The following is a 16,562-nucleotide window of genomic DNA, read 5'->3' as shown; positions in this document are numbered from 1 at the left end:
TAATGATAATGAAGTAAAAGGTTTGCCTTATATACTTCACAAATAAAAGTTGAGTTCAAATGGTTGAGGGCAGATTTCTGCCCATTCAGTTGTCAGCAAGGTGATAAATAGCACCATCTACTGGAGACTTTTAATTACAACATTAGTGAAAGCCATACCTGCATTTATACAAAATAAAACATAATTCAACACAAAACATGGTTGTAAACAGTTTGACTTCAGTAATATTGTTGTTATTTATGATTTATTTAGTTCCTGTTTTGTATCTGTTTGTGCTCCATTTATCACATCCAAAAGTTTTCAGATAAATAGTGTGTGTTCCTGACCGAATGTCATTATTATTAGAATGTTTATCACTGCTAAAGATAGATAAGTCTAAGTTGTCCTGCACTGTGACTGGCAAATTAGTCATTGTATCAAATGCATGAATTTGATTAAATTTGAAATATGTGCTGCATCTTCCCACCAAACCAAAATACGAGTCACTGTTGTATAATTCAAGTCATATTCATCTAATCCTGCCCTAAAGGTTTGAAATATAAAAACCGTCTTGAATAATAAAAGAATATTAAATGGGTCCCAAAATGCTTCATCTCAAATGTAATGTTGGGGTGACTGATGGAGTTTTTGAAAAACAAGTTTTAGAGAAACTTAAAACTGTATTTTTGTTATGTGGCAGAAAGTAAAGAAATATTTGCTGGACAGACTTCCCCTTTGACGTTTACTAACAGCAATGCAGATGTAACTCAGCTCCTTTCCTGTTTCTGTGTCTGCTTGCTGTATGATGTATTGTGATGCATTGTCATAGGTGTGGGTGTATCATGTTCTGTGGATAAATCGCAAAAGAGGCATTCTTCTTTTTGGATGCTGAACATTGGTGAAAAGTGGATTGGCACTTTGATAATGAATGAAAACAAACAATAAAAGGTAGAAAAGATTATTTATTGATAACATGACCTGATTTCTTTATTTCTAAGGATACCAAACCTAAGTGTGTACAGTGCCTGTGACACCTCTCTGATCATTCTTGGCCCATAAGTTTATGAAACAGTGACTTGTGTGTTCAACTGTATCTATGGATACCTTCAAGGTATGTGTTTACTAGACTGCTGGGCAACCATGACACCCACTCAAACCCTGTGTGAAGTACAAATGTGCTGTAAGAAAGGGACTCCTGTTGACCAGTGCTAAACTGTAAAACTAAATTTGTGGGATCAAGAATTACAGGTCAAATACACACGGAATCACACATGACAGGAAGCTGTTTATGCTCTTAGTTAAACTCTCAGGTTTGTTGGACTTCTGGCCATAAGGTAATTGTTGATATCACACGGTGTTCAACCATCAGCTGTTAAAGGAGAAAAAAAACTGCTATGGCATCATTTATTGGCATGTGGCCAGAAGTACTGCTCGATTGTTTGAACCCATTTAAACCAAAGAAATAGTCTACCTCTGGCAAACCCTGTGTGTATGTGTGTGTGTGTGTGTGTAGCTATAAGTATAAAGTTTTGTACAAAAATCAAGTATTTCTTGTAATAATTATTAAAGCAATCAACTGTAATAATAGTTATAGTCGAATGTGCAGAGGTGCACCGCGGGTGCCGGCGCGGCGTAGCGGTCAACGAATCTAACGAACCCTTGGCTACTTTGGTGAAGGCGGTGCTAGTGGTGCCCAAGCAGCAGGGCCTTGCCTTTGTGGTTGTAGAAAGAGAAGATGGCTCCCGTTCTGGAGAAACAGCTCCCGGGCGCAGCCGGGGCAGGCGAGAATAACAACGAAGACGAAGAAGGACAAAACCTGTGGCAAGTTCTCCTATTCTTTTAACAACTTCGCGCTCGCCGAGCGCTTTCGTGGAAAAGCATAACCGCTACGGTTCTGCTTTGTCACTGCCGGTTCGTCCCAATCAAACACCGGCCCGGCTAGCAGTAACATTAGCACTAACTACTGAGCTGGGCGGTCAGTGTGCTAACGTTACTTGTGTTAGCGGCTCTGCTAACGTCAGCTAACTGCGGCTACTGCTGATTAGCTTCATTGCACTTAACCAAGATTGTCCACATGCGAGTTTTATTAATACAAAGAGTGTTGTTGAATTAACGAGTAAAGTTTGAGAGAGCCATTCATAGTATCAGGGGGCTTTGACAGTTAATGTCAAGACAACAGCTAGCTCCTTTATGCAGATACAACAAGCTAACAGGAACGTTAACGCAAACGTTAACAGGCTAATACCATAACCAACTACCCGATGGAGACAAGTAATGATGGCGTTAGTCAACGCTTATCAGTAGTGATCGTGCTGTTATATGGCTTCAGGTCGCCAGACTTCATGGATTCGGAACCTAAGCTAGCTATAACTACTTATATCTAACGCGCCGGTCAGTGGAGATGACTTATCATTTCCTGTGTTTTGTGTGTTGTCGTGGACACATCACTGGGTCAGCTGAAAGTGGAATAATCTTAACTTATTTTACAATATCTTGCATTAATTGTTATGTAACGCTAGCTAACCAGTTACTATCACAGTAGCAACCTGTTTTCTGAGATCGGGAGCTGTCAGTATACCATCTCGCTGTCAATCTAACGGCTATATCTCATCTGCCTGTTTTTCTTATTATATGTTTCTTGTTGTTTTAATGTAGGTCCTCAATACTGAGTGAAGTTTCAACAAGATCGAGTTCAAAGTTGCCATCAGGAAAAAATATCCTGGTATTCGGTAAGTGTTACTTAAGCCACATGTCTGAGAGTTTATGCTTCTGCAGACTTTGCAGTGCCCACAAACTGCAAAATGACATTAAATTCACAAAAGCTAGTGATTGCACAGTAAAACTTTTCTGACTCTTCAAACAGTCTGCACTCTCTGCTGCATTACTCCCCACACTTTTGAGCTGAAGACATAATAAATACATGGATACAGTCAGGTCTTCTTGGGTGGGGTCATATTTATTTGGGTGGGCCTTCCAAAAATGTGAGAAACACTGCTTTCGACCAGGAAGACTTGTATGAGACATTGTAGCCTCTGACAATCATGAGGCACAAGTGTAATCATGCACTTGAGATGGAAAGATTGTGAAATCTAGATATGCTTTTAATGTTTTTTAATAGACAGTATGATGAAGTAATGACTTAATGGTACTAATAATAGCAGCTGTTTACGAGTACTCCTAACACTACTACTGAGAATAAACTGTGTCAAAGCTGATTAATAAAATTTTTGCAGGTGAGGATGGATCAGGAAAAACAACACTTATGGCCAAACTTCAAGGAGCTGATCACAACAAGAAAGGGAGGGGACTAGAGTATCTGTACTTAAGTGTCCATGATGAGGACAGAGATGGTGAGTTTGTCTGCTGAACCTTTTTCTGTGGTTGCTTTACAGCAATAGCCTTTACAAAATAATAGCAGTTTAACTGTGTTGCTTGTATTTAATGAGTATTTTACTCATCCTTTGTAGACCTTACTCGCTGTAATGTGTGGATCCTGGATGGGGATGTATACCACAAAGGCCTACTTAAGTTTGCTGTTTCAGCTCAGTCACTACCTGACTGCCTAGCTGTGTTTGTTGCGGATATGTCACGGCCCTGGACCATTATGGAGTCACTACAGAAGTGGGCCAGTGTGCTGCGTGACCATGTGGACAAGCTCAAGATCCCTCCTGAGGACATGAGAGAAATGGAGCAGAAGAGTAAGTAGTTGTTGACTTTATCTACCTATTTGTGTCTCACATTGTGGATGGTGTCAAAATGAAACATCCAGTTTAGTCCCTCTTCAATGATGTGTGTACTGATAGTAAACATAAGGTTTTTGTTTTGCAAATTGCTCTTGGCATGTTTTTAGCTTTTAGTTATTTTGTTCTGCTGAACATTCAAAACCATGTGCCACCTTTTTTGAAGTATGGTATATAGCTGAAATCAAAGCTAAACTCAAGACTCGAATGAATTTTATGAAGTGATTACTGAGAGTTAAAATGCTATTAATGACATTGACTACCATACATCCAAACATATGTTTTATTAAAGCAGATTGTTGGTCAAGATTGATATCAAGTGGTGATTTAATAGGATATAATCATTTTTATATCTCAACATGCAGAAATCTGAGTTATAAATGGAAATGTGATGGGCATACATTTTGCTGGGTTATATATCTCAATAGATGGAAGCAAACAGTACTCAGAGAAGGTGCCCGAAGCATCCCAGGGTGGAAGTAATGGGAGTCTTACATAATAAGCGCCAGACTCCTTGCTGACTGGCTGCTGGGAAAAAGGAGAGATTGGTCACTGTGTAGCAAAGGCAAAGCACTGTACAACATTACACATTGTCATTGATGATTCTAGGTCATCATCAGAGAAGCCCATGATTCTCAGCTGTGTGTTGCGGCTGGAGGCAAGATCTGCAAATCAATGAGTGTGATGCACTCAGATGTTTCTCCCTTGTTAATTTTAGAATTGGTCATCTCTCACTTATGAACAGTTCTTTTGTGTTTGGAAAGATTATTTCTCCTCAGACAAGTTAGTTCAGCCTGCAGGGTTTTACAAAAGGTTCTTCTCTGCCTTCAAAGTTTGCTCGCTGCTGTTACTTTTATAAGTCTGAAATGACTTGTCAGAAAGAGGTCAAATTGTTAAATTACTGCAGATGAATTTGATAGAACAGGTCTAGAAACGTTTTCAACACGTAACATGCTAATACAGTGACAAGTTGTGACAAGTTGTCTTGTGTGTTGTCAAACGTGTGAAAAAGAAAAGGGAAGCTGGTAGCCAAGTTATGACTAAAGCACATTGTTAATAAAACACTTACTTATACATGGGTCCACATTTTCAATTTGTTTCACTGACTTATTTCAGTTCACGTTATTGTATTACGTAAGTATAGTTGACGTGATTTATACCAAACAGTAGCTAGGGAATATTGCCTGGAATTTAGACATCATGCTGTGTATTGTGTGGATTTTGACTGGAGTTTTAAATTTACAGTTGTAGTGTTTGTCTGTATTGTTTCAGTTTTTTCTTCAGTCTCCTCAATTTGGTCAATTTTTTTAGGCATAACTACCGATGTTTGTCAGATTTCTTTTGGGTCCCTCCTCCTCCCTGTCTCTATTTGGCCAAACATTTTGACCCCACCCACTGACATGGTCAGATTTCCAGCTTAGCTGAGACTTGTTGTCCCCATAAAGCATCTTCCAGCATATCCGTGATGATCATGATCATGTGATGTCAGTAGCACACTGGTGAGGCCTAGTCAGATTACGTATTTGTGGATATGAGTGTGTGAGAGAGAGAAGCAGGCTGACAGACAGACTGGAAGTGAGTGCGAGAGGCTTTTGTCCAGAGAGTCTTGCAGGCGTCTTGCATCATAGTTCCCTCCCCTCCGCTAAACAGCGGAGAGGAAGGGACGTAAACTGAGTGGGTCTGAATGCAGTCAGTGGGCCGGACGTTCTGACTCCTGTTATGCTGTAACTGAAGTAGAGTGGCTGCTGAGCCGTCTCAAGTCAAATTACAGGATCATGCGATTGCTGCCTGGACCACACATTGAAATCAGAAATCTTCTGTGGTAGTGACGCAACAGATTTTTTTTAGCCACAGTATTTAGGAATGGTGCGTAGGTAAACATCTTGGGTATTTTGTTTGACTCAAGGTCTGTTCAACTTAAATTAAAGGAAGCAAGTAACCTTACAGCTGTAAAAATGTTGTAACCATGAGCCAGGAGCATTAGCTAGTTAACAGTTAAAGACTGGTGTAAAACATGGCCTTGTCTTACAGCAGCCAGTGAAACTCAGATTTTTTTGGCCAGAAAAGACACTTTTAGCTTTGGCTTTAGCTGAGATCTTTGTAGAAATTATTACATATTTTAAGGATCTCTGTGATTAACACAGGTCTGATCTTTTGTGTCTTAAAAACTATCATCTTTAAGGTACAATATGTGAACTGAAAGTGAAGTATATTTAATTCATAGAATTCTGAGCAGTCCTTGGTTATGTGTGCCAATGTAGTTTGACCTCACCTTTGTTTGTAGAACAGATAGATTGGTCTTAGTGGGGCAAAGTCTGTCTATCTTTGTCTCTTTCACTTTGTACTTTAAAGTGATACTCCACCCAAAATATCTGTCTAGCATCAAATGCTCACACCCTGTAGGCTTGAAATCAGAGAGATTGATGTTTTCATGGCAAAAAGTATCAAAACCTAAAAAATACAGACTATGGAAAACATTCCTTTTAATGTAATCCACTGCTTCCTCAGATGCCAGTGAAGATAGTTTTTGCTAGTGGTCAATTTTAAGACATTCTTAACACACATTTGCAACATCTAAAGATAGCTGGCCTTTTGTCTGTGATTTCATTAAATAAATCTCATAGTTGTGTGCCTTGTCCAGGCTCAGCAGCTACACAGGGGGTGTAGCTTAAAGTCTCAGTACTGGCAAGGATTACATGGAAGTCTGACTGTCATTCAAATTTTTGTCAAATTAGGTTCAGATGTCCCCGCTATATAAACTTCAGTGAGGGGGAGAAAAGGTCAGATGTTAACACATCTTCCCTTTGGTGTAAAATCAGCATGTTAAAGTCCTGTCCTTGTGCCCATATTTACATATCTGTGCATATGCACTGGATTTGTGTAATCCTGTGGCCAAGAAGGGTTTCCTTTTAGATTGCTTGTAACACCAGTTCTTGCCCCATATACTAAATCCTGTGTCTGAAAGTAAAGGACTTGGCTCAAAACGGCGAGTCTATTTGGCTTTGTGGGCTGTCCCCAACATTCCCGAAGCTCCTGAGGAAGTAGGCCAAAGCTTCCTCCATACACCCCCCCCCCCCCCCCGGACAGCTGGGGCAGCACAATAGGAAAGTGAAGGATGCAATGTATTTATCATTTTCTACCTTTCTACCAAGTTCTATTATGTAAACAGTTAAAAGTGTGATCACACTTTACACTCTCCAATGAAACTAAAATAAGACAGTAAAGACTTATTGTATGTGCATTTGACATAGTTTGAGCACAGCTGCCCTATAAAGCCAGATTCATAGTTCCGCATCAGGGCATCAGGGTGTTGCAGACGCTACAAGCAGCTCAGTAGCCAAAGGTGCCATCAAGGATGATGTACAACCCAAAAAATTACATCTTGTGGGAGTGATACTAAGTGGAGACCACAAGAACTTTGATTTGTTAGCTTAATGATCTTATAGTGTATAATTTCTTTTTTCATAAGCACCATAACAACTCACACACTCACTGCACATAATTTGATACTTTATAGGACTTGGCTATTATATTGCTGACAGTGTTATTGTGTGTTAATCCTGAAAGAGTGTTATCGTGTGTTATCTTATCACTACACCCCTATTAAATGCATGTTAGAATGGCTCATGACGCAGAGAGGGAACATTCAAAAGTGCAAACCAATTGGACAGCCTTTGGGGAAAGAGAGGCATTTTCATTTGATACAATGAGCAGAGGGGCAGGTCTGCTGGTTCAATTTTTTTTCTCTTTTTAAGAGGTGTGAGACTTGCATGATCAAGCAGATAAAGACACTGGAAGCTGAATTAATCTTCATTTGTATTGGGCTTATCTGAGCTGTACTGTATATCCACTAATGGTCTGAAATCTCATGTTTTACTCCCTTTGTTTTTCCACCAGTGGTGAAAGCGTTCCAAGAGTACACAGAACCAGAGGATGCCACCCCATCCTCTCCACAGAGACGGGCCCCAACAGCAGGGGAAGACGAGGCTGTTGTGCTACCACTTGGGGACAACACACTCACATACAACCTGGGCATTCCAGTGCTAATAGTTTGCACAAAGGTAAATAATTCCTACAGCCCAAAAAGTCTGAAGTCATAAACTCTATGTAGAGACAACGAATATTTTAAATGGAGGTTTTGACAATCTAGCAAAACTTTTCAGAGGTGCTTCTGTCTAAGGTAGGACATTTGCAAGCCTCTCTGACCTAATTCTATGTAATAGAGACCAAAGACCCAAAATAATGTTACCAAAATAAAATGTAATGGAATACTTACTTATGGATATACAGTACATCAGTATTAATGCAGTACAACTTCTGATCCTTATAGGAGCTGCCATAAAGCAGTTAGACCATTCTCACTGCTTAAAAAGTCAAATTTCCCATAATTCATACATATATCTTTCAGAGCTTTGTTTTTAGAAATTATACATTCTGTTCAGAGGGTTTGTTTACTGCGTTTAGTCCCGTAACATGGTCTTACTTCAATGTTATCCTCAGAAAAGTCGAGGGGCACTTATTAGGATAAGATCAATAGGCACACCCCCGAAGTAATGTCCTGCCACCCTTAGTTGCAGAATGATTTTCCATAACTTCTTTTGGGCCATCTGTGGTCATGGTCCATAGCCTCACTAAAATCCCCTTACTCTGCTTTTTTAACTTCTGCAGCCACAGCTGTTGAAGCCTGTAGGTACTTCTCGCTACTTAGCCCTGAGTTGCTTGAGATAAAAGCAGAAAAGTCTTGTTTAACACCTTGACAGCTGCCTTTACTGCTGTTTCCCGCTGGTGGCTTGTTGAATGACAAGCAAATCTGGGCTCAGACCCTGCAGTATGTAGAGTCTGTCCATTTCTTGCTGATGCATTTTGTGTTTACTTTTATGTATGCTTTTACTTTGTTGTACTTTGTGGGACAGTATCCTCTAATAAAAAGGTACCATTATATTTGCCTACCCTGCCTATTATACCCTGCAGGCAAAAACCGGTGCTGAAAAACAGTACAGCCATCAGCAGAGCTTCACATGCTTGCTGTGACTAGAAAATGGTGAATGTTTCTTATCTTGGGTGCCTCTGTATAGCTCTTTTCAGAATGTTCAGCTTTGCAGAAGAAATCATTCAAAGCATTATTTGCTATTTATCAACCTGTCTTGTCAATAGATACTAAAAAAAGAGAAATCTTAAGTCAGAAGATTGAGTGAAAAGTAAAAGAGTGAAAGTATGCCTGTTTGTGGGAGAAGTTCAGCAGGCAGAACAAACAAAAAACTCAAAAAGCCCCCCAAGGGCAAGTTTGCACTCATGTCCTGATGACCCATGGTGTGAATTGCAAGGATGGACACCTCTGAAACACAGACTCTTACCTCAGTGTCCTCAGCGGCTGCTATATGTCCAGCTAATAGTTTTTGCATTTTCAAGGTGGAAGTGGAACATATTGATGTGCACCTGCATCTCTCCAAGTCAGTGTGGATTCAGAGATTTTTAGGAATACTGTAGAATGGACTTGAGATGCAGACAACAGTGTTATGTTCATGCATTTGTGAATGCTGACATTTTATTGTCTGTCATTAAAATATTTATCTCCTTCCCTCTCTCAATTTTTTATTTTTCAGTGTGATGCAGTCAGCGTACTAGAGAAGGAGCACGACTACAGGGAGGAGCACTTCGATTTCATCCAATCCCACATCAGGCGATTTTGCTTACAGTGTATCCTTTTAATGTATAGTTCTGTCACAATGGTCATTAAATTTATAACATTGACTGTTGAAACAGAAGTGGGCCATTCATCAGTTTTTTAATATAGCTCATAATATTTTATTCTAAACGATCAATTACCCCAAGAATTGCTGCCTTAACTGAACTAAACAGATGGAGCTGGCCTGATCTATACTTCAGTCAAAGAGGAGAAGAACCTGGATCTGCTTTACAAATATATAGTACATAAGATGTATGACTTCCAGTTTACCACACCTGCCTTAGTGGTGGAGAAGGATGCAGTGTTCATGTAAGTGTAGCTAGAGATGCACTAGTTTATTTAGTTCATCATGGCTTCTTTGGTTTTTCTGTCATAGTTAAAACATTCAAGTAATATCGTTGACAAACTGTGTGCGCTTGTCATCTTTCTTCAAATTTTTTGTTATCCGTGACTCACCAAAAACTGTATTCTCATTTTTATTCAGAGGAAATACTATACAGAATTATCACTCAACAGAATTTATAACATTGCACTGTAATTGAACTATTCATTTTTTCAGCCCATCTGGATGGGATAATGAGAAGAAAATTGGGATTTTGCACGAAAACTTCACAACAGTCAGACCCGAAGATCCTTTTGAAGATTTTATCACAAAGCCTCCAGTACGAAAGGTATGACCGTACAAATACAACAAATACAAAACGTAAACTTTGACATTACAACCCAAAGTCCAAAGTCCTACGTACTCCTCTTTTTTTGATGGCTTACTCTCTGCTTTTCTTTACAGCTGGTTCATGACAAAGAGATAAATGCTGAGGATGAGCAGGTATTCCTGATGAAGCAACAGGTATGTGTCTGGTTTCCTGCATATTTCATGATTTCCTTCCCCAGCTAGTGAGATTAACAATGTGTTGATTTAAAGGCAAGCTTTCAAATGCAAATAAAATGTCATCTCCTGATTAAGCTGGATAACATAAGAATGTAATGTTTTTAATGGTATGAGTATTATTTGAAGTATGATAAAATAAACCTGCAAGAATTCTCAAAAACTACAGATATGTTTGGCCAAAAGAGCTAGTTAGCTGGCGATCCTGCACTAGTGTTTTCACGGTAAAATAAATTTGTATGCTGTACTTGTGCTGGTGAACATCTGAAACTTCCACATGACAAATAACATTGCCTTCACTTCCTATTTTGCGGACAAATAAACCAAGAAGGGGATTTTAAAAAGCACTCTGAAGCAATAGCTTCTCTATTTTTAAATGGACTGACTGCCCTATTATTTATCTAAATTAATATTGGTTTAATGTGAGATAACTGGTATAAATATATATGTATAAAACTGATTTCCTGAGAATTCAAAATTAGTCAACCACAAACTTTTGCTGTGTCCACTTTGGCCTTGTACTTTCCATTTGAGTGTGTCTAGAAACCTATTGTTGTTTGAAACCATGCCTGAATCCAGCCGTTCACATTATAACTTTTTCCCTTTCCAGTCTTTGTTAGCAAAGCAGCCAGCCACGCCAACAAGAGGGGCAACGGTAAGTGTCTCAACATCCCTCAAATATAGTTATGGATTGATTTATTCCCTTTTCTTTGAACTATATGATCTGGATAGACAAACTAAGCTTTTTGCTTGTGGTCACAGTCTTGTTCTGGTTTCTGTGTTACAGGAGTCTCCAGGACGGCCAGCCTCAGGGTCTCCCAGGCCTGCAGGTCGCGCTGGCCAGCCCACCGTGACCAGCGGCTCGCCTATGGCTGCTGTCAAAAAGCCTGACCCTAACATGAAAGGTGGGAGCTCTATGGGTGCTCATTTACATTCATATGTAGTTATTGAGAATCATACTTTGCACTCCAGTGCAACTGAGTGCAAAGTATGGCACAGTCTTTTCTAAAGATTTCAAGATTGTCCTTCATCATCCACATCTATTGAAAAAACATTTAGGGCTCTGCAAAAAAGCTGCTTTGATCACAGTAGTTTCCATTCACCTCTTGATATTTTGGCTGTAATGTGAACCCCTCTCCCCTGAAATGCTGCAATACTGCCCCCAAGTGGTAACAACTAAAATAATTCACATAACAATAAATTATTGCACACCTCCTGAGCTGGCCTCCCTTAGGCAGAAATATCGACTCTCAATTTTTAAGTGTAGCAGGAGGCTATTGTATTTCATCTTAAACTGAATGTTGGGTTTTAGAAGATTTGTTTCCAGTAGTCCAAGTGTTGAGCAGGTAACTAGCATTTCAATGGCTATTAAGTAAAAATATTTGCAATGTATTATAAACTTGTTTGTATTCCTTTTATCTTCAATCATTTTCACAAGAAAAGGAAGTTTCCTTTATATCTAAGTGCCATGTTTCTCCTGCAGCGGGGGCTGCCAATGAGGGAGTGCTGGCTAACTTCTTCAACAGCCTGTTGAGTAAAAAGACTGGAGCCCCAGGGAGCCCAGGAACTGGAGCAGTTGGAGCCGGAGTGCAAGGGTCTGCCAAGAAAACAGGTACAACCTCTTAGTCCAGTGCTCTCCCCTCTGCTCTCCACGAAAACAGCCTCTCTATTTACAAACCTTCTTCCTTACAGGTTAGCAGTTGTCCTTTTATCAAAACTGTTTTAAAGCATTGTTGTTGACTATAGCATCCTGTACATTGAGATCCATCTTAGAGCACGAACTCCATGCACTGTTAGGCCAAGAGGAGTTAGAAACAAGGCCTTTTGTTGGTAGAGGCTGTGGACCATTTTCCTGTCTGGAGTTTTATCTCAACAGCCTGAGAAAGAAGGTTAAAACAGGAGAAAAAGAAAAATTGTTCTCTTTGACTGAACTTCTGTCATCTGAGGAAACTTGTGACAGGCCTGTATGCACCAAACCTCCAACCATAAGTGCCCTCATGAAACTAATGTCACTCACTCCACGTCATATCCCACTGCTCTCTCGCTCAACTAATTTATCTGTTGTTTTACTTGAGTAACCTCAACTGTTTTGCATGTCAACAGTTTTTTTTTTTTTTTTTTTTTTTTCCCAGCTCCAGCACGTTTTTCCCCTTTTGTTATATTACGTAAATATAACAAAGTCAAATACTGTTTGTGAAATAGCTGAATGTACCCAATGAAATGTTGAGGGGAACATTACATAACTCATCTCTCTGTCCTGAGACCACTGACATGTATTTTTTGTTCCAGCGCTGAGCAGTGTTAACTCAGTGAGACCCAGCTGAAAGGATAATGCATGAGCACATGGTTGCTTTGTCTGATGATTAGTTTTGCATGTGTGTTAACTGTGGCAGCAAGCCGCCCAACTCCAGCATGGGACCCGCATCACCATCCAGCCCCCATCCATCCGCTTGCTGGCCTAGAAAACTGTTATTTATGAATATGCACAGAAGCTACAGGAGATTACCTTTGGGCTTTGTCTCCTGTTTTTTTCCAAGGGCAGAAGCCGGTTTTGACTGATGTCCAGGCTGAGTTGGATAGGATGACTCGCAAACAAGACTCCATGGTTTCAGCTAACAACATACCACCGCCGACAGAGAACGAAGCGTGAAGGCAACAAAAACAGCTGCATCGTCCACTGCGTAAATACTCTGGAAAAATACATGTACATGTGAGCATAAAAAAACAATTGACCAAATTCCCAATGTCTATATCAGTCAGCACACACAATGGTTTCACCAAAACGAGTTTCAGATGCTATCAGATATTTTGGTGTTCTGGTGAGATGGGAAGAGAGAGATATGAGAGAATGGAGGTGTTAATGAGATAAGTGCTGAAGGCTTGGCTTTATTTCTGTCCTCTCTTCCACTGTAAATGTTATTTTGTGAGGGATGTCAGTTTATGGAAACGCGTGCACACTCCCTGGCAGCCAGCGTGATGCGCTGGGCTGCGGGCCCCCCAGTTTCTGGGGTAAAACACCCTCTCCTCGTGGGTTTTAAGAGTGGAAATATACTGGTCCTGTGGCCTCTGGTTCAGCTTATCTGATGGAAGGAATTTGGTTGTGATTGGAAAGGTATTTAAACTTTAAATATACTCACAGAGAAAAGTAATAAAAATACTTGCAAACATATGGAGTATGTAAAAAATGTTGGATATGATACTGATGTATTTATACAAAGTTCCTCCTTTTTATTTTATTTTGTGCACCAGTTATCGGTTTAAGGAAACATTGATCTGTATCACATAACATGTTAAAATGCCACTGACGTCATGACACTAATATGACAAGTCCAGATAGCTGACAGCATATCATCATATCATTTGCCCTAGTCATCTCGAAGGATTCTGTAAATATAAAAAAAATCTATTCAGGTTAACTTTGATTTTGTATAAAATGCAATTCTGTCCAAATTCTGAAAATAGCTTCTTTGACTAAATGAGACTGGTTGGGATTTGACAGGCTTAGAGGTTGCAATGGAATTGCTTCTTTAGCTACAGGTGTGTATATTTGGGGAGGGGGTTGGGCAGCATCTTTCCTACTATAACTCCTAAGTGCCTCGCACAGTTAGCTGTTTGTGTCATAGTAGAGGTGCTTGTCTACATAAGAGGAAAGACACTGTAGCACCATCGGTTAAAAGGTTTTTGTCCATTTCTTGTCATCCAAATAATTTATTTCGTTTTACATTTTGTTAATGTACAACAAGCCTGTGGTCTCTGCTATTTTTCAGAAATAAGATTTCTGTGGCCTAGTTGATAGTGTTCAATAGAGCAATAGATTGAATGCCTTCATAAAAAACTGTAAAGGCTGCTGATACTAAGAAGAAACCACATGATGGAACTTATGGGTCCCCCAGACGAACACTCACTGTGGTTGAAACCACTTGCTTTGCAGCCAAAACACATACAATGATTTGCTGTGGTTTGAACAAAATGAGATCTCGTGTCCTTCAGTGTTCGACAGCACTGTCCTCTGGTTTCACGTGTTTTATTCACACTGTACTTCGCATGTCAGTTAAAACATTCCCAGTTTCTACATGAAGTAGCTGTAGAAACAAATCCCTGTAGGAAACCTGTTTGTCCAGTTCGGTCTCTTTCAGTGCCCATTTAAAATGACGAGCTTTGCCTTTAATGTACAGCTAACAGTTTGTCACACTGGGCACCCTGCCTTCACAGGAATGCTCCTTATTAATTTGTGTGTCCTTAAGGGGGTTGCTTAACTGTCTTACGTAATTTCTTTTCTTTTTTTAAATTAAAACCATTACACTGTACCATATCAAATAATCTGTTATAATATTTATGGTTTCATGACACCATAATCTAATCAAAATTAATAATGTGTACATTATCATTCTTAAGTCTGTTATGCAAGGCCCTACTTAATCCTATGGATATTGTACATTAATAGCTTTCACAGAATTAACAGGAGTTGTGAAGAGAGCAGCTATTTGCTATTCAAATAACAATAGCAAAAAAATGAAAACTGGAGTGAATTGGAACACGGAACCAAAGATACATATTTGTCACTAATTTCTGCTTTTATAGTTGCTAGTCATCCATAAGATTAACCAGTGGCCATTTTTTGTCCTACTCTTGCATGGAGCCCTTGCATTCCACATTTCAGACCTGCCTATAAACTCTTGTTTTGAATAACACCCTATAAAAATGGTAGAAATGCCTTACTCCATGTATCTGGGATTTCAGGAAAAACAGAAAAATACCATAATCGTGTTCTGGTAGATGATGGTAAATTCTCAAAACTTGTCTACAAATACAGTGCACATTTATTCTGTAAGGGAATAACCACAAGACCATATTGGTGTACAGTCTACTTTATGCATGATTTGATTTGTAGTCAAAACGATGCTACACAACTGTTCTGGATTTACTTTTGATCAAAATGAAGCTCTTATTGTTTTTATTTGTCCCTAATTTCTCCTTTTTTTTGTTGTGACTGGGTGGAATGTGCACCTGAGGGTCTGTTGCCGAACTGGGTGAAGCACAATTTAAGAACAGCCAGGAGCAGTACCGCCACATGTTGAAATAAGCACTTTTCCTTGGACACTTGTATCAGTTCCCTGTTGCTACAGTTTAAAGATACAGAATGCATATTTTTCTTTTTGCCTTGCCTTTTTAGAACATTTAGTAATGAACTTAGAAGTTAACCTACACAGTAAAACTGCATTGTTTATCTGCATTTGCTGCTTAAGGTATGGAAGGTGCCCCTGGTGGTTAACTATGGTATAACTCCTTTCTGCCGGTGATATTGTAAATTTGATATCAGTCCTTAAAAAATCATTGTCATTACACTTTTGCCTGGGATGTTTTTTTGGGACATCTTGAAGTAGATAAACCAAATAAATGTCCATTCATTTTCAGGGTTGTCCTTTTTGCCCATGAAACGTCCCCTTGTTTGTGTTTACATCCTACTTAGGCATGTTTTTTCTGTTTTTAATATGGCTTTGCCCATAGACACTTTCTGTTGAGAAGGATTTTGAAATGTCACCCTAAACTAACTTGCTACGCTGATTTACCCTAATGAAACATAGCCACACTTGTTAAATTTGGCATTTAGCTGAGTGGAATGAAGTGCTCTCATGCTGCTTGGTCTCAAAGTTGCACTCGCTCTATAAAGATTGGATGTTGCTCCCAAGATTGAATAATGAACATATGTTGTAACTTTTGTATTCAAACGTCAGTTGAAAACAACTGCCTCCTCACATCCTAACTGAATTGCCTTCGACCACTATTGACAGTCTGCATCTATATGAGACTATGAGCTTCTGCTTCCAGTCCTTTTGTATTCAGGATATCAAGACATTGTAAGCACATGGCTGGCTGCATTTTTGTGTCCTGAATTAATTCAGAAGTTTGATTGTATGACTTTAACTGTAGCCTCTAAGCTGCCATGTGGATTCTAGCTTCTTATGCCGACAAAGATAAGGAAAATGTTTATCAGACCCCTGGCTTCAATAAAACCAAGAATCCAAAGTTTGGTTGACTTTTGCAGTTTTGCATCTATCAAAGGCTGTTGATTTTTCATGTTATGACAAAACAAAGTGTCATCATAACATTTTACCACTTAAATCCCTCTGCAACCCCTAACTCCACCCACATATTAAAGCACAAAATAGTGACATTATTTCTTAGTGAAAGTTGCTCCTGACTGCTCAATTGAAAATAGAAATGTACTTGTAACAAATGACAACCAGCACCCCCCCCCCCTCCCCCCCAA

At 39.4% G+C, this 16,562-nt stretch overlaps 1 protein-coding gene across 2 annotated transcripts; it reads left to right on the top strand.

Annotated features, from left to right (window-relative positions):
• Nucleotides 1-1,636: 1,636 nt before the first annotated feature.
• On the top strand, nt 1,637-16,318 carry dync1li2 (dynein, cytoplasmic 1, light intermediate chain 2). 2 transcript variants are annotated; one of them, XM_018683126.2, is made up of 13 exons: nt 1,637-1,800; nt 2,635-2,708; nt 3,213-3,329; nt 3,447-3,677; nt 7,617-7,780; nt 9,323-9,416; nt 9,579-9,714; nt 9,965-10,076; nt 10,193-10,252; nt 10,902-10,946; nt 11,079-11,196; nt 11,775-11,903; nt 12,834-16,318. In XM_018683126.2, exons 1-13 carry the CDS (start codon nt 1,715-1,717, stop codon nt 12,848-12,850), a joined length of 1,383 nt encoding a protein of 460 aa, XP_018538642.1. In that variant the 5' UTR covers nt 1,637-1,714; the 3' UTR covers nt 12,851-16,318. The 2 variants fall into 2 exon arrangements, with proteins under 2 accessions (XP_018538642.1, XP_018538641.1); XM_018683125.2 differs by having other exon boundaries at nt 12,829-16,318.
• Nucleotides 16,319-16,562: the final 244 nt, after the last annotated feature.

The sequence above is a fragment of the Lates calcarifer genome, linkage group LG2, assembly GCF_001640805.2.
Source record: "Lates calcarifer isolate ASB-BC8 linkage group LG2, TLL_Latcal_v3, whole genome shotgun sequence".
Classification (NCBI taxonomy): Eukaryota; Metazoa; Chordata; class Actinopteri; family Centropomidae; genus Lates; species Lates calcarifer.
Note: the sequence above shows the minus strand (reverse complement) of the source record. Positions and strands in the feature narration are given on the sequence as shown.